At 45.2% G+C, this 21372-nt stretch overlaps 1 protein-coding gene and 1 long non-coding RNA gene across 2 annotated transcripts in view; one reads left to right on the top strand and one right to left on the bottom strand.

The window, feature by feature from the left end:
* Positions 1 to 9468: 9468 nt before the first annotated feature.
* On the bottom strand, positions 9469 to 12959 carry LOC120638383. The gene is made up of 2 exons (XR_005660024.1): positions 12818 to 12959; positions 9469 to 9676 (listed from the first exon to the last, which is right to left on the bottom strand). It is a non-coding gene; the product is annotated as an uncharacterized LOC120638383 (long non-coding RNA).
* Positions 12960 to 13015: 56 nt separating this feature from the next.
* The window catches only part of KAZN (kazrin, periplakin interacting protein), a 510314-nt gene continuing 501957 nt past the window's right edge, over positions 13016 to 21372 (top strand). The window contains exons 1-2 of the mRNA XM_029064854.2: positions 13016 to 13226; positions 14715 to 14910. Of these exons, the coding sequence (XP_028920687.1) occupies positions 13071 to 13226; positions 14715 to 14910 (352 nt within the window). The 5' untranslated portion in view covers positions 13016 to 13070. The remainder of the gene's footprint in view (positions 13227 to 14714; positions 14911 to 21372) is intronic.

Genomic DNA, 21372 nt, shown 5'->3' with positions numbered 1-21372 from the left:
AGTTAGGGTGGTGGCATCTAGTTGATATGTTTTAAGCAGCATTTCCATAAATGAAGGACTTTTCCTAGTTTAGATGTGAATGTTCAGAAGTTAGAGATCAGAGGCTGAATTGGAACGAGTTATTCAGAGGAGAAAAAAGCATGAGTCGGTGATTATTTGTGAGAAACAGGGTAAAGAGGAATTAATACAAGCAAAACATGGTCTTTTTATAAGAGTCAAAATAACCAGAATGGAGAGTATTCAGACTATACAATTTCATCAGCTCTTAAAGGTTTGTACACTTTTAGTCAACTTATTGCCTTATAGAAGGCTGTTTAGTTTTATGCTTTTCCCCAGGATAAAGATACCACCCTAGTGGTATGTGTAAGTCTACTATTACCAGTGTGAAAACAATTAATTTGGAAAGTGGCATTAAATATTTTGGAGAAATTTGCATAAGAGGGGCCAATCTATTATTAGAAGCAAAATGGCTTAGTGGATAGAGCACGAGCTTGGAAATCAGTAGGACCTGGGTTCTAATGCCTGCTCTTCCACTTACCTGCTCTGTGAACTTGGGCAAATCACTTCACTTCTCTGTGCCTCAGTTCTCTCATCTGTAAAATGCGACTGTGCAGCCCATGAGGGAGAGGGACTGTATCCAACCTTATTAGCTAGTGGCTTAGTGGAAAGAGCACAGGCTTCGGAGTCAGAGGACATGGGTTCTAATCCCAGATCTGCCACTTGTCTGCTGTGTGACCTTGGACAAGCCACTTAACTTCTCTGGGCCTCAGTTACATCATCTGTAAAATGGGGATTAAAACTGTGAGCCCCTCGTGGGACAACCTGATCATCATGTATCCCCCCAGCACTTAGAATAGTGCTTTGCACATAGTAAGCACTTAACAAGTACCATTATTTTTATTACTATTATTACTATTCTCTGTGCCTCAGTTACCTCACCTGTAAAGTGGGGATTAAGACTGTGGGCCCCACATGGGACAACCTGATGACCTTGTATCTACCCAGGGCTTAAAACAGTGCTTGGCACATAGTAAGCACTAAAATACCATTATTATTATTATTATTACAGTGCCTCACACATTGTAAATGCTTAAGAAATACCATTCCAAAAAAGATTTCAAAAGCCCTGTATTATGAGGGTGGGAGCAAAGAGGTGGTAGAGTTTTGGGGGGAGAAGGGGAATAGAAGGAGAAGATCTTTGAAGAGTTAATAAACCAGAAAACCACCCTTTTGTCTTTCCAAGCTTGACTGGAAATGTGTGAGGGATTCCAGTGAGGCAAGGAGTCCAGCTCAAAGGACTGTGGGAGGCATTGCCACATTGTCCTTGTAGACTTGTCATCTGTGATGTCAACAATCAAAAAGAGTTCCTGCACCTCTTTGAGGTGACTAGTGGAGTTGGTCCCTCCCTCCTGGAAGACTAATTCAATCAGCCCATCAAATGTATATATTTAAATAAATGTATATATTAAATGTATATATTAAATTCCTCTTGAGTGCAGAGCAGGTGTTAAGCACTTTGGAAATTACCATAAGTAATGAGGGTATTTGTTAAGCCCTTACTAAAATAATGATGGCACTTGTTAAGCGCTTACTATGTGCAAAGCACTGTTCTAAAGTCTGGGGGGATACAAGGTGATCAGGTTGTCCCACATGGGTTTCACAGTTTTAATCCCCATTTTACAGATGAGGTAACTGTGGCACAGAGAAGTTAAGTGACTTGCCCAAAGTCACACAGCTGGCAAGTGGCGAAGCCGGGTTTAGAACCCATGACCTCTGACTCTCAAGCCTGGGTTCTTTCCACTGAGCCACGCTGCTTCTACTATGTGTCAAGCACTAGGGTAGCTACAAGGTAATCAGGTTGGGCACAATCCCTGTCCTACATTGGGCTCACAGTCTAATCCCCATTTTACAGAAAAGTAACTTAGGCCCAGAGAAGTTATTATAAAAATAATAATAATAAAGTTGGTATTTGTATTTGTTAAGTGCTTACTATGTGCAGAGCACTGTTGTAAACACTGGGGTAGGTACAGGGTAATCAGGTTGTCCCACGTGAGGCTCACAGTTAATCCCCATTTTACAGATGAGGTAACTGAGGCACAGAGAAGTTAAGTGACTTGCCCACAGTCACACAGCTGACAAGTGGCAGAGCCGGGATTTGAAACCATGATCTCTGACTCCCAAACCCGGGCTCTTTCCACTGAGCCATACTGCTTCTCAACAATAATAATTCTTCTCGATAATAATAATAATGTTGGTATTTGTTAAGTGCTTACTATGTGCAGAGCACTGTTCTAAGCGCTGGAGTAGATACAGGGTAATCAGGTTGTCCCACGTGAGGCTCACAGTTAATCCCCATTTTACAGATGAGGTAACTGAGGCACAGAGAAGTTAAGTGACTTGCCCACAGTCACACAGCTGACAAGTGGCAGAGCCGGGAGTCAAACTCATGACCTCTGACTCCGAAGCCCAGGCTCTTTCCACTGAACCACGCTGCTTCCCCATTGTTGATATTATTAAGCGCTTATTATGTGCAGAGCACTGTTCTAAGCACTGGGGTAGATATAGTGTAATCAGGTTGTCCCACATGAGGCTCACAGTCTTAATCCCCATTTTACAGATGAGGTAACTGAGGCACAGAGAAGTGAAGTGACTTGCCCACAGTCACATAGCTGACAAGTGGCAGAGCTGGGATTCGAACTCATGACCTCTGACTCTCAAGCCCATGCTCTTGCCATTGAGCCACGCTGCTTAATTATTATTATCTTTATATAATTATAATACACTTTATATAAAATAATAATAATAATGCCTCTCAATAATAACAATGGTATTTGTTAATTCATTCAATAGTATTAATTGAGCGCTTACTGTGTGTAGAGCACTGAACTAAGTGCTTGGAAAATATATTTCGGCAACAGATAGAGACAATCCCTACCCAACAACTGGCTCGCAAGTACTTACTATGTGTCAGGAACTGTTCTAAGCATTGAGGTAGAAACAAAATAATCGCGTTGTACACAGTGCTGGTCCCATATAGGGCTGGCAATCTTGTCTTGCCCAAGGTCATACAGCAGACAAGTAGTGGAGTCCGGATCAGAAAGCAGGTCCTTTTGACTCCCAGGCCCATGCTCTATCCACTAGGCCATGCTGCTTCATAACAAAATTCAGTACAATAGAGTTAGTAAATATGATCCCTGCTCTCAAGGAATTTAAAATCTAGAGAGGAAGATTAAAATGAACTGAAGATATAGGAAGCAGTTGAGTAGCAGGATATGGTCATGAGTGCAGTAGGACTGGGATGGGATGAGTATCAAAATTCTTGAGGACAGACCCAAATGCATAGGTGAATAGGGTGGGAAAATGAGAGGTCAAGAAAGGCTTCCTAGAGTAGATATGCTTTCAGAAGGGCTCAGTAAAATCCTATATGATTCTAGGACCAAAGAGCACAAAGCACAGATTTTGTTGAATCGCAAGACTGGTGTTTTGGGGTTTTTTTTTAAATGGTATTTGTTAAATGCTTACTATGTACCCGGCATTGTACTAATCACTGGGGTAGATGCAAGAGAATAAGTTTGGACACAGTCCATGTCCCGCATGGGGCTCACAGTATTAATTCCCATTTTCTAGATGAGGTAACTGAAGCACAGAGAAGTTAAATGACTTGTCCAATGTCACACAGCAGACAAGTGGTGGAACTGGGATTAGAACGCAGGTCCTTCTGACTCCCAGGCCCGCGCTCTATCCACTAGGCTACACTGCTTCCGAAAGGGAAGCTCCAAAAATCCCTTAATCCATCCTCCTGCCTCCAGAAAGGGGAAGTTCACTATCCCTCACTATCCCTCTAAAGATTGTCTCTCTTTATTCCTGAATTGTACTTTCCAAGTGCTTAGTACAGTGCTCTGCATACAGTAAGCGCTCAATAAATATGATTGAATGAATGAATGAATGAATGAGTGAATCCCAGATAGATAACCTTGTCATTTTAATGTGTGTCTGTCTCCCCCATTAGACTATGAGCCCGTCAATGGGCAGGGACTGTCTCTATCCATTCATTCATTTATTCAATAGTATTTATTGAGCGCTTACCATGTGCAGAGCACTGTACTAAGCGCTTGGAATGTACAAATCGGTAACAGATAGAGACAGTCCCTGCCCTTTGACGGGCTTACAGTCTAATCGGGGGAGACAGACAGACAAGAACAATAGCAATAAATAGAATCAAGGGAAGGAGGCTGTATAAATGCCCCACCCATTCCTGCAGGATAGGGAAAGAAAGCTACAGAAGCTCAAGAAAATAAACTCCATGGGATTGTATTTTCCCAATTACTTAGTAGAGTGCTTTGTATTCAGTAAAAGCTCAAAAAATACCATTTATTGTTAAACTGACCTGCCTACTGTTCCACCTCTAATGAGTGAGGCAGGAGGACAGGCCCCCTTAGCAGAATTCAGCAGACCAATCAAAAATCACACTGTCAAGTTTAGGAAAACTCAAGGAAAAACTAGTATACATCTATCAAGTAATGAATAACGTAGTCATATATTAGTTCATGTTTAAGTGTATTTTAGCCTAGATAGTTAATATTCATTTAATTCATTCACATGGATGAATGAAAGGAGATTACATTATAATCTGAATTTTAAGAGATTATTTAAAGGAATGTTTGAAAATGAAAACCACACTCAGAAGAATATGTTGATTAAATTTACACACACATACCCCACTCACATACAAAACATGGGTGAGCAGCCTCTTCCTCTGTGAAAAATTGCTTAGAAAGACAAAAAGACTGACTATTCACCCTCATTTGTGTATTTTAGGCCCACAATGAGAATGCCCTGATTTTGTAATAATGATAATTATTATTATGGTATTTTTAAGTGCTTACAGCATGCCAGATACTGTACCAAGTGCTGGGGTGGATACAAGCGAATTGGGTTGGCCGCAGTCTCTGTCCCTCGTGGAGCTCAGAGTTTCTATCCTCATTTTACAGGAGAGGCAATTGAGGCCCAGTGATTTCAAGTGACTTGCCCAAGGTCACACAGCTGACAAGTGGCGAAGCAGGAATTAGAACCCACAACCTTCTGACTCCCAGGCCCATGCGCTATCCACAATGCCATGCTGATGTATAATTGACAAGGCACTCCCATCCTGAAGGGCTGTACTCTATTTGTTCTCCTAAAATCTTTTTTCTGAATCATTCCCATTTCTTAAAGTCAGGACTGTGATACTATGGCAGATAGATTTAGGGTGCGTGGGGAGAGGAGGAAGAAAACTTTCTGGAAAGCCGTACAACTGCAACGGCTAAGTTTACATTGGCTTTACTATGCTTTACGAACTGTCTCTCACCCCAGCTGTGATCCTAAACCCCCTGTCCCTGATAGTCTCTGTAGTGGTTTACCAATTTCTGAGAGCATGTGTTAAATGCCACTCAACTTAAAGCAAACTGTGGAAATGGACCGGAGATACATTTTTAGATTGGTGGCACTAGCAGGTGATAATTGGAATAAACAGAGGATCCACTTGCAAAGAGGAAAGGGAATTTTCTGTGGCCCCCCTGGGTGGACTATTTGAAGGAGAAGAGTAGGTGTCAGGAAACCTCCGTGGTAGTTTGTGGATGAAAAACCTGTGAAGAGAATCAATACTCAGCTCCCTCATTATTCAGCCTTTGTGTGGGTGCACGTAGAGAGCAGGATTTAGAATTGTCTTCCTCCTCCTCCGGGCTGGATTTTTCTTCTTATCAGGAGCTCTGCATTTATTATCAATTTATAGTTAAGGATCACCATAGAGAAAGTCCTTGACTTAAGACTTTTTGAGTTAAGGTGAATGGCACTTGGGTTTCTAAATTCACACTGTATTTCTGCTTTATAACCCTAGCCTTCTTAAAGGCTTTAGCTCTCAGGGAGAAGGAAGTTGCAGGGGCCACGGGACTCATGGGGAATTGAAGAAACGATTGAAAAACTGTGGTTTGGGGAGGCAGCAATGACAGAGAAAATATAAAGAGGGTGGGGTCAGAGTGGGAGAGGCCAGGGCACAGGTAGAGTTACCAGATCTCAAGGCAGAGTATCTAGCTAGGGGCAACATATCTATTGTATTTCTGACTAATTAAAATTTGGACAGCCTATTGTGAACTGGCAGATTCAATATTAATACATTAATGTAGCAGTGTTAGCAGTATTACTCACCTACAATGATTAACAAAAATTAGCTATTGGTTCCTAAACCATGGTGGGGTAATTTGGGTAAAAATAGGTTACCCTAACATGGTACAGGAACCTATCCCCAATGTTTTAACATGATTTCTATGAAAAAGTTGCTTCCTATCTAAAACATTACTGACACAGTTTTCAAGAGCTAATTATGTTATAAATCAGAGGACTGAGGGTACCTGGCATTTTGCTGGCAAACTGCAAAAAAAAAAATGGGAAGAGAAAATGGGGAATGGACACCTTCTTCAAAGCCCTACTGAGAGCTCACCTCCTCCAAGAGGCCTTCCCAGACTGAGCCCCCCCTTTTCCCTCTGCTCCCCCTCCACCCTCTGCTCCTCCCCCTTCCCCTCCCCTCAGCACTGTGCTCATTTGTATATATTATTTATTACCCTATTTATTTTGTTAATGAGGTGTACATCCCCTTGATTCTGGTTATCGTGATGATGTTGTCCTGTTTTGTTCTGTTTTACTCTGCTGTCTCCCCCAATTAGACTGTGAGCCGGTTATTGGGCAGGGATTGTCTGTTGCCGAACTGTATATTCCAAATGCTTAGTACAGTGCTCTGCACATAGTAAGTGCTCAATAAATACTATTGAATGAATCGATCAATGGAGGTCAGAGTTGGTGTGGTTTGCCAAAAGATGGGCTTTACAGTAGGGCTTGTGGTAAGGACAGTTGCATGAAGAGACATCAACAGCTTAAGGATCTTTGATGATCCTTTAGGCTGAGCTCTGCAGCCTAGGAAAGGAGCTGGCCAGCCTCTACTCCACCGGTACTGCCCATCAGCACCCTCTCCATCCTAGGAAGAGTGAGAGACAAGAGATGTCAACCTTGGGAATGTTAGGGAAGCCAAGTCTTTGGCTGTGGGTGGGACTGTTATGAATGTTAGTCTCTTAGCTGCAACTCTGTGACTGAGAGCCTGAAATTCTGCTCCTCTAATAATAATAATAATTATGGCATTTGTTAAGCACTTACTATGTGCCAGACACTGTACCAAATGCTGGGGTGGGTACAAGCAAATTGGGTTGGACACAGACGTCCCCACCTGGATGTCTGCCCACCACCTAAAACTCAACTTGTCTAAACTTGAGTTCCTTATTTTCCCTCCCAAACCCTGTCCTCGCCCTGACTTCCCCGCCACCGTGGATGGCACGACCATCCTTCCCGTCTCACAGGCCCGCAACCTCAGTGTCGTCCTTGACTCAGCTCTCTCATTCACTCCACACATCCAATCCGTCACCAACACCTATGGCCTCACCTTCACGATATTGCCAAGATCGGCCCTTTCCTCTCCAACCAAACGGCTATTGTGCTGGTACAAGCTCTCATAATATCCCGACTGGATTATTGTGTCAGCCTCCTCTCGAATCTCTCTTCTTCCTGTCTCTCCCCGGTCCAGTCTATTCTTCATTCCGCTGCCCAGATCATCTTCCTGCAGAAACACTCTGAGCATATCACTCCCCTCCTTAAAAACCTCCAGTTGTTGCCTATCAACCTCTGCATGAAGCAAAAACTCCTCACTCTTGGCTTCAAAGCTCTCCATCACCTTGCCCCCTCCTACCTCACCTCCCTTCTCTCTTTCTACTGCCCACCCTGCACGCTCCGCTCCTCTGCCGCTCACCTCCTCACCGTCCCCCGTTCACACCTGTCCCACCATTGACCCCTGGCCCACGTCCTACCGCTGACCTGGAATGCCCTCTCTCCTCACGTCCGCCAAACTAACTCTCTTCCCCTCTTCAAAGCCCTACTGAGAGCTCACCTCCTCCAAGAGGTCTTCCCAAACTGAGCCCCCCTTTCCCTCTGCTCCCCCTCCTCTTCCCTCCCCCCACCCTCTGCTCCTCCCCTTTCCCCTCCCCTCAGCACTGTGCTTACTTGTATATATTATTACCCTATTTTTTTATTAATGATTCTATTTATCTTGATGATGTTGTCTTGTTTTTGTTTTGTTCTGTTTTGCTGTCTGTCACCCCCGTTTAGACTGTGAGCCCGTCATTGGGCAGGGATTGTCTCCATCTGTTGCCAAATTGTAATTCCAAGCGCTTAGTACAGTGCTCTGCACATAGTAGAAGCAGCGTGGCTTAGTGGAAAGAGCCCGGGCTTGGGAGTCAAATGTCGTGGGTTCTAATCCTGGCTCTGCCACTTGTCTGCTGTGTGACCTTGGGCAAGTCACTTCACTTCTCGGTGCCTCAGTTACCTCGTCTATGAAAATGGAGATTTAAAAAAAATGTGATCCCCACATGGGCCAGTCTAATTACTCTGTATCTACCCCAGCGCTTAGAACAGTGCTCTGCACATAGTAAGTGCTTAACAAATACCATTATTATTAGTAGTAGTAGTAAGCGATCAATAAATACTATTGAATGAAGGAATGAACATAGGGCTCACAGTCTCAATCCCCATTTTACAGATGAAGTAATAACTGAGACACAGAGAAGTTAAATGACTTGCCCAAGGTCACACGGCAGGCAGGTGGTGCAGCCGGGATTAGAACCCACGACCTTCTGACCCACAGGCCCATACTCTATCCACTACATTATGCTGCTTCTCTAGACATAGTAACCTACTATGAGAAGCAGCGTGGCGCAGTGGAAAGAGCACGGGCTTTGGAGTCAGGGCTCATGAGTTCGAATCCCAGCTCTGCCACTTGTCAGCTGTGTGACTGTGGGTAAGTCACTTAACTTCTCTGTGCCTCAGTTCCCTCATCTGTAAAATGGGGATTAAGACTGTGAGCCCCACGTGGGACAACCTGATTCCCTTGTGTCTACCCCAGCGCTTAGAACAGTGCTCGGCACATAGTAAGCGCTTAACAAATACCAACATTATTATTACTATTTATCTCTGTCCTTTTCTTTTATAACATTTTTGGGTTTTTTTTTTATTTTCATCTTTCCATATGTATCTGTCACCAACTCTTTCCACCCCCTTTATTCTTTAATTGTGAGCCCCTTGGGCACCAGGGGCCATCAAGTAATCAATAATTCTCATTAAGTCCTTACTGTGTGTACTGTATCAAGTGCTTGGGAGAGTACCAAGGAGTCAGAAAACACAGTCCCTCAAGGAGCTTACTATCTAGAAGACATTAAATAAATTAAAATAGATTATAAAGTCCTTGAGGTCAGTGATATGTCTACTGACTCTATTGCACTGTACTCTTCCCAAGGACATAGTACAGTGCTCTGCCCACAGTAAGTGCTCAGTAAAATTCACTGACTGATTAATTGCAGGTAGGGGAGGCAAACAAGTATAAGTATATGTACATCGTTCTAATTCTCGCCCATTTCTTTTCTTCAGAGTTTAATAGTACTTTCCACACAGTAGGTATTACTTATTCTAGACAAAACTTGGGAGAAATACTTCCAGAAATAGGTCTTAAAATCAAACAACTTCTTTTCCACTTCCAAACGTTGGTTGATTTTCAGATGCATTTGTCATGGTAGGCCACAATCCCAGCTCACAGTGGGCTCACAGTCTAGAATCGGGGAGACAGATATCAAAACAAGTAAACAGGCATCAGTAGCATCATTATAAATAAAAAGAATCATAGATATATACACATCATTAATAAAAATAAATAGAATTATAATTATAAATATGTACATATATACTCAAGTGCTGTGGGGCGGGGAGTGGGGTAGAGCAAAGGGAGTGAGTCGGGGCATTGGGGTACAATTGAATCTGCAGACCTGATCCCTATCCACAAATTTAAACTCTTGGAGAGTACAATAGAATAAGTACAGAGGATACCTGCCCTCAGAGAGCTTACAACCTAACCTCAAGGAGTGCTTTGCACTAGATTGGCAGGAAGTAGGCACTGTTGATAATGCTGATGATGGTAATGATAATAGTAATCATGGTATTTGTTAAGCGCTATGTGCCAAGCACTGTTCTAAGTGCTTGGTAGATACAAGGTAACGAGCCATCATTGGGCAGGGATCGTCTCCATCTGTTGCCGAATAGTAGATTCCAAGTGCTTAGTATAGTGCTCTGCACATAGTAAGTGCTCAATAAATACTATTGAATGAATGAATGACATGGGAAACTTGTAACATTCAGCATCACACATTCTATCAGGAACCAGGAAGCAGTGTGGCTCAGTGGAAAGAGCATGGGCTTGGGAGTCAGATTGGGTCATGGGTTTGAATTCCGCCTCTGCCACTTGTCAGCTGTGTGATTGTGGGCAAGTCACTTAACTTCTCTGTGCCTCAGTTACCTCATCTGTAAAATGGGGATTAAGACTATGAGCCTCATGTGGGACAATCGGATTACCTTGAATCTACTCCAGACTTTAGAAGAGTGCTCTGCCCATAGTAAGCACTTAACAAATACCAACATTATTATTATTATTAATAATGGAATGGGAAGCAGCGAGGTCTCGTGGATAAACCATGGGCCTGGGAGTCAGAGAACCTGGGTTCTAATCCCTGTTCAGCCACTTGACTGCTATGTGACTGAGCAAATCACTTCACTTTTCTGTGCCTCAGTTTCCTCTGTTGCTAATGGGGTATTCGATAGCTGTTCTCCTTCCTACTTCGATTGTGAACCCCATGTGGGCCAGGGACTATATTCAGTTTAATTGATTTGTATCAACCCCAGCACTTAGAAAAGTACTTGACACAAAGTACTTAACGATTACCATTAGAAAAAACAAACAAACTTTCAAGTGGATCCAATGTACTATCTATTGCATAACTCCTAGAACACTGAAAACATTCAGTAGTGAAATTGGTAGTCGATGGCCAATATAGTAGCTTTTTTTATGCTGAGGGGAACCTCAGAAATGCAAAGTCATGTCTTTTGATGTCAGGGAGAGGTGAGGGTAAAGGCTAGAGATTGGATAGGTAGAGTATCAGCTGGCTGCAATATTCTTAAACCCTGCTGGAGAATTTGAAATGTCAAGTGAAGGCAAACCTCCAACCCAGCAGGATCCTTATTCTCATCTCAATCAATAACCGGTATTCACTGAACACTTACTGTATGCAGAGCACTGTACTAAGCACTTGGAAGAGCATGATACAAAAGAATAAATATAGACATCCCTTCCCACGAGGAGTTTACAGACTAGAGGGGGAGACAGACATCAAAATAAATTACAGCGGATAGGTACATATGTGCTGGGGGAGGGGTGACTATTAATATCAAAGTCAATTTCTTCTTCCAGTTAGAGAAATACTGTGAAAGTTTATTAGTCTTGTGAATAGTCCTCCCAGTAATACTTAATTAGGAACAAGGGACGAAAATGTTAATCCCCTTAATTAGCCTTTGTTCTCCTGGAGAGTCAGGGTGGTTAAAAGCTTTTTTTTCCTAGTTTTTGAGAACCTGGAGGAAGCAGCATGGCCTATGGATATAGCACAGGCCTGGGAGGCAGAAGGACCTGGGTTCTAATGCCAGCTCCACCACACGTCTGCTGTGTGCCCTTGGATAAGTCACTTCATTTCAGCCCTTGGGTGGCTCAGTTACCTCATCTCTAAAATGGAGACTGAGACTGCGAGCCCCATGTGGGACAGGGAATGTGTCCAGCCTGATTACCCTGTATCTACCTCAGTGCTTAGAACAGTGCCTGGCACAAAGTAAGCACTTAAATACCATTTTAAAAAAACCACACAAGTTTAGTTGCAAGGCTGTTTTAAATAAGGGGAAATCTCAAAACAGCCTGATCCAGTGCCATTTTTCTTGGATATAGTATTTTCGGGGAGGGTTAGGAAATAGGGGATGTGGGGTGTGTAACCTGGGGGGAGAGGGACTGGGAAATCCCCCTTCTGCTGTCATGCTAGAAAGGAAAAAAAAGGGAAAGCTTTAAAAAAAAAAAACAAACACAAAAAACACCTTTTAAAGCCTTCAAAGTCACCCAAGGAATGCTCTCTTTATTCTCAAGATCATGAGAGTTTTGATGCATACACAGCCGGCAGAGATAAAAAGGAAAAAAGGACAGGTCAGTGATATCGGGATTGATGTAGGTGAAAACCATAAAAATGCGGTATTTTTTTCTTTCCTTTTTGGTGATTTTCCTTCAGAGCCCCGCTAAGAGGTCCGGGTTTGGTTAAACTCTTTATCGAGATAAGCTGGAAGAAGGGGGGGGGGATAAAAAGCCATATTTTTCGAGTTAATTTTTCGAAGAGGTTTGCATGCCCGTTCTGAAAGTGTTATTTGAAAATGTAGCTCCCTCCCAAGGACCCAGGAGTACTGCAGTTACCAGGGGAAGAAGCCTGGTTCAGTGGAAAGAGCCCGGGCTTGGGAGTTAGAGGTCGTGGGTTCGAATCCCACTCTGTCAGCTGTGTGACTGTGGGCAAGTCACTTTACTTCTCTGTGCCTCAGTTCCCTCATCTTTAAAATGGGGATGAAGACTGTGAGCCTCATGTGGGACAATCTGATTACCCTGTACCTACCCCAGTGCTTAGAACAGTGCACATAGTAAGCGCTTAACAAATACCAACATTATTACTTAACTTCTCTGTGCCTTAGTGACCTCATCTGTAAAATGGGGATTAAGACTGTGAGCCCCACGTGGGACAACCTGATCACCTGTATTCCCCCCCGCGCCCCAGCGCTTGGAACAGTGCCTCGCACATAGTAAGTGCTTAACAAATGCCATCATTATTATGATTATTATTACCAAACTCGTTGCAGGCCGTCCAAGGCCAGAGGCCGGGCCGGGGGGAGGGGGCAACCGAAATCCCCCTGCAGCGAGGGCGGAGCTGAAAGTAGGACTCCTTGCCGTTCTCGATGTGAGTGTAAACGTTGTCCCGTTTGCATGGGATGATCCCGGTAGCCATGGTAACAGGGGGCGGGCGTCCGGGACCCACGTGAAACAGATCCGCACGAGGAACTGGCCCCAAGGGAGCCACTTCTTCTTCCTTTTCTCTTCGATGGGACCTTGGCTCCATTTTCCAGAGGAGCAAACTGAGCCTTCCTTCCTTAGGGAAGGCCCCAGCCTGAGAAATCCTCTTTTTGGGAGGAGGGTGACGAATTCCCTCCCCGTCCCCCACCCCGAGAAAAAGGGACCGGCCCCGTCTCTACCCCGGGTAAGTGGGAGAGAAGGGAATAATAATGATGATCGGGGCATTTAAGTGCTATGTGCCAGGCACTGTACTATTACCCGCCCCCCTCCCCTGAGAAAAGAGACCAGCCCGTCCCTACCCCGGCTAAGTGGGAGAGAAGAGAATAATAATAATGGCATCTGTTAAGCGCTTACTATGTGCCAGGCACTGTATTATTGCTCCCTCCCAAAAATGGGGACCAGCCCGTCCCTATCCCGGGTAAGTGGGAGAGAAGGTAATAATAATAAAAATAATAATAATGACATTTGTTCAGCAACTTACTATGTGCTAGGCACTGTACTATTATCCCCCCCACCCGAGAAAAGGGACCAGCCCGTCCCTACTCCATGTAAGTGGGAGAATAGGTAGTAATAATAATGATAATAATAATGATAATAATAATGACATTTGTTCAGCGCTGTGTGCCAGGCCCTGCACTATTCTCTCTCCAACCCCCCAGAAAAGGGACCAGCCTGTCCCTACCCCATGCAAGTGGGAGAGAAGGTAATAATAATAAAATTAAAATGGCATTTGTTCAGCAACTTACTCTGTGCTAGGCACTGTACTATTCTCCCCCACCCGAGAAAAGGGACCAGCCCATCCCTGCCCCCGTGTAAGTGGGAGAGAAGGTAATGATAATAATAATGGCATTTGTCAGCCCTTACTACGTGCCAGGCTCTGCACTATTCTCTCTCCCTCCCCAGAAAAGGGACCAGTCCGTCCCTGCCCCCATATAAGTGGGAGAGAAGGTAATAATAATAAAAATAATAATAATGGCATTTGTTCAGCGCTGACTATGTGCCAGGCACTGTACTATTATCCCCCACCCGAGAAAAGGGACCAGCCCGTCCCTCCCCCGGGTAGGTGGGAGAGAAGGGAAGAGTCGGGGAGATCTCTGAGTGTCCAGCGGCCCCCTCTTGTCCCAGCTGACCGCTGCTGACAAAAGTCCCCCGTTGGGGGGAAAAAAAAAATTGGTGTCCTGCAGGTCCCTGTCCCGTCCCGGCCTGGGGAGGGGAAGGGGGTCGGGGCACGGGGGAGGCCACCTGGGGGGCGAGGGGGGGGAGACCCCCGGGTGAGAAGCCCCCCACCTCCTCCAAGGTGGACCCCGGCCCTGTCTGGGCACCCCCCTCCTGTGCACAGTCCCAGCCGGGTCTGGGGGTCCCGGGCCGGGGTCCGGGGAGGGGGAGCCCGGGGGGCGGGGGGTCCGCAGAGGGTCCCTCCACCCCTCCGGAGCCTGCCGCCAATGGTAGGCTCCATTTAAAGAGGGCTCGTCCCCGCTTTTCCGCGCTATGGTCTGCTCCTCCTCCTCCTCCTCCACGCCAGCTCCCCATCCTCCTCCCCCTCCGAGCAGCCCCCCGGCCTTCCCCCTGCGCAGGACCGGCCGGCGGCCAACCGGGCCCCGCGGGGACCCCGCGGGTAGAGAGGAGGTCAGCCCCGCATCATGCTGCCCTTTGTCCCCCCTGTCCCCCCCAGGCCAAAATCCTGAACATGATGGAAGACAACAAGCAGCTGGCCCTCCGCATCGATGGGGCCATCCAGGCCGCCAGCCAGGAGGTCACCAACCTGCGAGCCGAGCTGACCGCCACCAACCGGAGACTGGCCGAGCTCAGCGGCCCCGGCCCCGGCCCCGACCCTGCGATCATGGACAACAACCAGCACAACACGCAAGGTACCGGGGATGCAAGTGGACCCTTGACCCAGGGGCCTCCGACCCCCCCTACCCCCCTTCCGAGCCCCCACACCTCCCTTCCCACCCCCCACTCTCCCTAGGGTTCATTCAATTCAATCCTATTTATTGAGCGCCTACTGTGTGCAGAGCACTGTACTAAGTGCTTGGGAAGTACAATACGGCAACAGAATTGTTGAATGGCAACGATAATGGGATTGAAACAAAAAAATCAACCGGGGGGGCCGAGGGGCAGTCCATCCAGGAAAGCCCAGCCGGGCGGTAATGACTGTTAGACTTGCGGGGCGGGGGTCCCTCTTTGAGCCGGGCCATTTAATTAACCCTCTCGGCCAGCCGGTGTGATTCCCCCATCCGCAGCGAAACGTGTAATTACAAGGATAATACTGATCTTTTTTTAAAAAATCACCCTATCTGGGCAAGAGGAGGGAGAGTAAGCTCCGGGCAGAGAGGGGTCGTTTGGGTCTCAGCTGAACCCAATCAGTGGGCAAACTTTTCATCTGGCAGGCCCGGACATCTAGTATCAATCCCCTCCCGGGGGGAGGCCCAAATAGCCCAAATTCCTAGAGGTTTATCGTTTCGGTGACAGCTCCGGCCTGGAATCGTAGCGCTTAGTGATGCTGCCACATTTTGGGCAGAACTGAGAGGGCTTGAGGCAATCGTGGGGTGTCGGTCCTTCCCCCAACCCCCCCGTTCTTGTGACTTGGTGTTATCTGACATTTATTTCTATTAGCCCTCCCCATTTGAATTCGTGGAGCCAATGGAATGCATGCGACGCTAATAACACCGGCCCTGCAGGGAGTTTACGTTTCCGGCAGATATAAGCACAAAGTGCATTTTCCCTCGTAGACCCGTTTAAAAGACTGTGAATAACATTCTCGTGCTGATATAAGTGCTTTAATGGATAAGGAGGGTGGCCGGGGGCGTGAGCGTGAAGTCGCGGCTTGAAGTGACCCCGTGGACCTGGCTCCAAAGAGTAAAACCACCTAGCTGTTGTATGTTGATGTTGAGGCAAGGGTTAATGCGGGTTGAGGTATTCCTAAAAATGCATTGTTTGGGCCATGTGGATGGTAATTGCATTGGAGAATCTCTCCTAATCACTTTTGGATTTTGTTGCTTTCTCCTAATTCAATTTCACTGTAACCTAAACTGCTGAAATCCAAAACAAGGGGTGGAAATCCATTTAATACAGGGCATTTGAATAGTATGCCACTATAAGAAGCATATGGTAGCGGTTGTTCAGGAGCTAAAACTGCTTTTTCTTATTAATTTCTCAAGGGCCATTCCTTTATGAACTAAAAAGAAGTGACAATATTCATATTCGTCTTCTGCTCAGATTTCAGTTGCTTGGGTAAAGAGGGAAAGGTTTGCTTTCCAGTAACTATGAGTTGTTTAGCCTACAGATGAATAATTTCAGGTTGAATTCCATTCCAACTATTAACAGGGTATCAAGAGTATAATAAAGGTCTTAAGAATTAGCTCAGCAATTTGGTTACAAAGCAGCCATGATATGGTGGTGATTAATGTGTTACTGCCCTGCCGTTTCAAGGCGGAAATCTGGCCAATATCAAACTTGTCCCACACTGTCTTTCAAAATTCACAACTGATCTACTGGCTCTGAAGATATCTTGGGTGCCCTGTCTAAAAAGTGTATGGGGATTTATAGTCGATAAATGAGTGTTTAATGTTACAAGCTGAGTTCTTCTAATATAAATGACCAAGAACTGATGTGATATTTTCACCAGACTTCCCACAACCCGAAAAGTTAGGTGGCCTTCCACGATAATCAGTCGAGAGAATGACAGAGCATGTCAAACAGGTTGCAATAAATGCATCGAGTGATTTATGGACTTAATTTTCCATCGGGGTTCCTAGAATGAGGGCTCCGATTGATGCTGCAGAGCTTTTTAGGACTGCAGGCTCACATTTCCATTTCTCTGGCCCAGTGAAATCCATGAGGCTGAAAAATGAAAATCAGGGTAGGGCACGGGCTCTTTACCACTCTAGAAATGGTAAAAGTAGGAGACGCCTCTGAAGGCTGTGTTGGTGTCTCTTCTCGGGGGCAACCGGGTTTCAGTTCATTTGGAAGGAGTTGCCTGTCAGCCTGTCCCCTCTGGAAACCTGATTTTGTACCTGTGGGATCAATGATAGACGTGATTATGCATTACTCATTTGCTGCAAATGTCTCTCAGGTGTGATGTTTCTGACAGTATATGGTATTTAGCAGCTAGGTGTTTTCCCCACCTTTCTTGTAGCCTTTTGAAACAGGGAAACCTTTGCTGAGACAGGCTAGCTATTCTACACCACCTCTCCCCTTCATTAAAGGTGTCTGTGCTATTAAATGGATTCTGTGGTTGTGTTATTGACTTCTTGGGCCTAAATCATGTGAGAGTAGCTACCTGCCTTTATTAGTATGATGAATATATTTTTGGAGTGTTCCCAAGGGTCAGGTGAAAGGCCCAATCCCCAAGATCTGCTAGTATTTGTTCTCCTGAGCTTTTTCACCCATTTCCCGAGTTGTTCCTTCCCTGCTCCAAGTTTTTCACAGCTGAATGAAATTACTTTCTATTTTGAAATGTGGAAATGTAAGCCTTCTCCCATAAAACATGTTATGCAAATAAAATGTATTAGCATAAATTGATGTAGAGAGCTTCACTCTATTCCCCCTGCCAGCAGGCTTGTTAGTTTGCCATTTAGGGGACATGGGGACTTAAGAAAAATTTAATTAAGCAAACTAATAAATCCATCATCCGATGCCTTATTCAAATGGGATTACCGTGCAGTTGGTATTTATGCAGCAAATGTGCTGGGGAGTCGGATTAATTTTTTTTATTCTTTTGTGAGCCATCATTTAAAGAAAATAGCAGCTTCTGTGGTGTACTTAATCTATGGGATAGCTTTGTAGTTCAATCTAGAAAGTGAAGTGTTGCAGATAGTGGGCTGGGCTGCTTGCAGGGTCTTCTTTCAGACCTGAGGTTGCAAAAACCCATAGGAAACAGCTCATCTCCGGTCTTGAAGAGAGCTGGATGATTTAGAATGAAAATCTCCGCACATACTGTAGAGGGCATCTGTGAAGAGCTACAGTTTACAGATCCTTGGCTTTGGCCTCTCAGGTGTGTGAAGTCAAAGATTCTTTTGACAGGTGTTGGAAGCCCGTTAAACGTGGAGAGAAGCGAGTTCAGTTTGGCTAGTCACCATTCATCTTGTGGAAGTTAGAAAACTGGATTTGTTTAAGGTCACAGTTCTTAGCTGTTTTCCTCAGTGAATCCTTTCTGGGAAAATGTGTCGGAGAATGCATGCTAGTGTTTTCCCGAAGAGGAAAAAAAACCACCAGTTTGTTTCTCCGAAAATTTCTATCTGATGAATGACTAATATTAGATTCGGTTGGATGCCTTGCTTTAAGTGTAATGAAACAATTAATTAAGCTCCATTGTAACCAATTCAAAGAGGTGTTAACTATATACAACATAAAATACTTAAGCCCAGTAGGATGTGTGCTTGCTGCTATTAATTTTTTTGAAAATAATTATATTTATAGGAACACGAGAAAACACTAAGTGAACATGTTGAGAGGTTCTTTCTGTAAAGCTTATTTAGAGAGGGATGAAAGGGACTCTTTCCTAGAGATGTGTAAATCTTGGGGTAGGATGGCCAAGTCTTTCACCTTTCTCTCTCCCCAGCCATCAGACATTAAAAAAAAGCAGTGAAAGTAGCAGCCACACTCTGCCACTACCAAAACAGTAGAAGCCCATCCATTAAGTGAAGAGAAGCAGCACGGTATAGTGGATAGAGCATTGGCCTGGGAGACAGAAGGTCATGGGTTCTAATCTGTTACACCATTTGTCTGCTGTGTGACCTTTGGGCAAGTCACTTCACTTTTCTGTGCCTCTGTTACTTCATCTGTAAAATGTGGAATAAGGCTGTGAGCCTGCTGTGGGATAGGAACTGTGTCCAATCCATTTTGTTTGCATTCCCCCAGTGCTTAGTATAGTGGCTGGCACATAGCAAGCGCTTAACAAATTCCACAGTTGTTATCATTATTATTATGTTATCAGTAATAAACTATGATTTGAAATGCATTTGTCAATCATGGTGGTGGGGAAAGTGGTTTATGGGGTCCTGTCCTCCATTCATAATAATAATTTTGGTATTTGTTAAGTGCTTACTATGTGCAGAGCACTGTTCTAAACGCTGGAGTAGATACAGGGTAATCAGGTTGTCCCACGTGAGGCTCACAGTTAATTCCCATTTGACAGATGAGGTAACTGAGGCACAGAGAAGTTAAGTGACTTGCCCACAGACACACAGCTGACAAGTGGCAGAGCTGGGATTCGAACTCATGACCTCTGACTCCCAAGCCCATGCTCTTTCCACTGAGCCACGCTACTTCTCATGTGAAACTCTCCTGTAAGGTGGTGCCTGTACGTTTCCCCCCTCCCCCCCCTAAGCAAAGGAGGAGTCTAGTATCAGGAAGCAGGGCATCTATCTAGCCTATCCATTGACTTGTGTCTGCTAAGGAATTCCACATAGCTCTTTGTCACGACTTCTTTCCTTGCAAAACGGAGATAGTTCTTATCACTTTCCACCCTGCCTCCCAAGGGTGATGGGAGATCAATCTAAAGCCCTCCCGAGAAATTCACTCCCTAAATTTGTAGTATCATTACTTACAGGTCAGCACCCCCTACCGAAATGAGTTATTGATTGGTTATTACATTGGCTTTCAATAATCTAGGACCAACTCCCTCTGGGGGCTAGCGAGGAAGAAGGTCTGGCTATCCTCAGAAGTTTTCACAATTTATTCCGGGTTCTGCCAGTCATCAGTGTGTTTCCTTAAGGTCTAAGCCAACCTCACTAAACCCGCAGGGCATCGGCTACACGTCCTGTCTGAGCTTTTCCTCCTCTCAGCTGCCTGTTTCCTATAGGCAGACTGTAAAGTAGCACCCTTTAGCAATCCTGTTTTGCTGTAATTTGTGGCTTCCTAGCAGCTTGCAAGGATAAAGCAGATGGGCATAGCAGGTGGGAACAGCTCTGTGCCTCTGCCTCTTCACAGTCCACAGATCAAATGGTCCAGAAGGTTAAGTTTGACTGTACCTTCCCTGCAACCTGTTCATATGTGCTGCCGGACAGTGAACTCTCCCAGCCTTTGTCTTTATTTCACCCGTCCTAAGATCGGACCTCTGGAAATCAAACATTTAGTTCCCACTTGCAGCTCATGGCCCTTCCAGGAATGGTCATTCTGAACATTAGGCCCCAGCATCTTACCTTTCTGCCCCAAGTCACATAAGGACTCCTCCATTTTGCCTGCTGAGCCGGGAGAATGAATATTTAAATCATCTTGTAAACGTGAAGAAGTCCAGGTTCTTTGGGTTGGATGTCAGTCAGTCACATTTATTGAGCACTTACTGTGTGCAGAGCACTGTACTAAGTAATTGGGAGAGTTCAGTACAACAATAAACAGACACATTATCTGGCAATAACAAGCTTTCAGTCTAGAGGGAGAGACAGACAATACAAATAAATTACAGATATACGCATAAGGCTGTGGGGCTGGGAGGGGGGATGAATAAAAGGAGGAAATCAAGGCGTTGCAAAAGTAAGTGGGAGAAGAAGAAAGGAGGGCTTAGGGAAGGCCTTTTGGAGGAGATGTGCCTTCTATAAGGTTTTGAAGGTGGGGAGAGTAATTATCTGGCAGATCTGAAAAGGGAGGGCGTTCCAGGCCAGAGGCAGGACGTGGGCGAGAGGTCAGTGGCAAGAGAGACGAAATTGAGGTACAGGGAGAAGGTTACCATTAGAGGAGCAAAGTGTGTGGGCTGGGTTAAAAAGGAGACTAGTGTGGTGAGGTAGGAAGGGGCAAGGTAATTGAATCCTCTAGATTGTGAGCTCATAGTGGACAGGGAATGTGTCTGTTTATTGTTATATTGTACTCTCTGAAGCGCTTTTAGTACCGTGCTTTGCACCCAGTAAGTGCTCAGTAAATATGATTGAATGAATGAATGCTTTAGCCAATAGTGGATGGTAAAGGGGTATAACATACCCGAGAGAGAGAGAGTGTGTATGTGGCCGGGGGGGAGGTGTCACACTTCTGGGAAACAGTTGCAGTCCTTGTTGCTTCACAATATGCCCAAAGAATAGTGTTTATGAACATTTACACAAACCCTGCTTCACTAAGACCAACAGAGGGACCATCCATCAGCTTGAGCATTTGACAGCCATCCCTACTGACAGTTAAGAATTGGTGAATGTCACCCACCAATTATTTCCTCATAAGGGACACCTTACCAGGTCCGTTCCTCGATTTGGAGGTGACGGTGGAGGCTGCCAAAGGGATTTCCTTATTGGACTCCCAGGTCGCGGATTCACACTCCTTGCCGTCGCCCAAATTTTTTTGCGTGGGTTATGCCATCTTGTCCTCAGAATGTTTGTGGGTGGTTGTGTTGTCTGTGTTCG

This window comes from Ornithorhynchus anatinus, chromosome 5, assembly GCF_004115215.2.
Source record: "Ornithorhynchus anatinus isolate Pmale09 chromosome 5, mOrnAna1.pri.v4, whole genome shotgun sequence".
NCBI classification, from domain to species: Eukaryota; Metazoa; Chordata; class Mammalia; order Monotremata; family Ornithorhynchidae; genus Ornithorhynchus; species Ornithorhynchus anatinus.
Note: the sequence above shows the minus strand (reverse complement) of the source record. Positions and strands in the feature narration are given on the sequence as shown.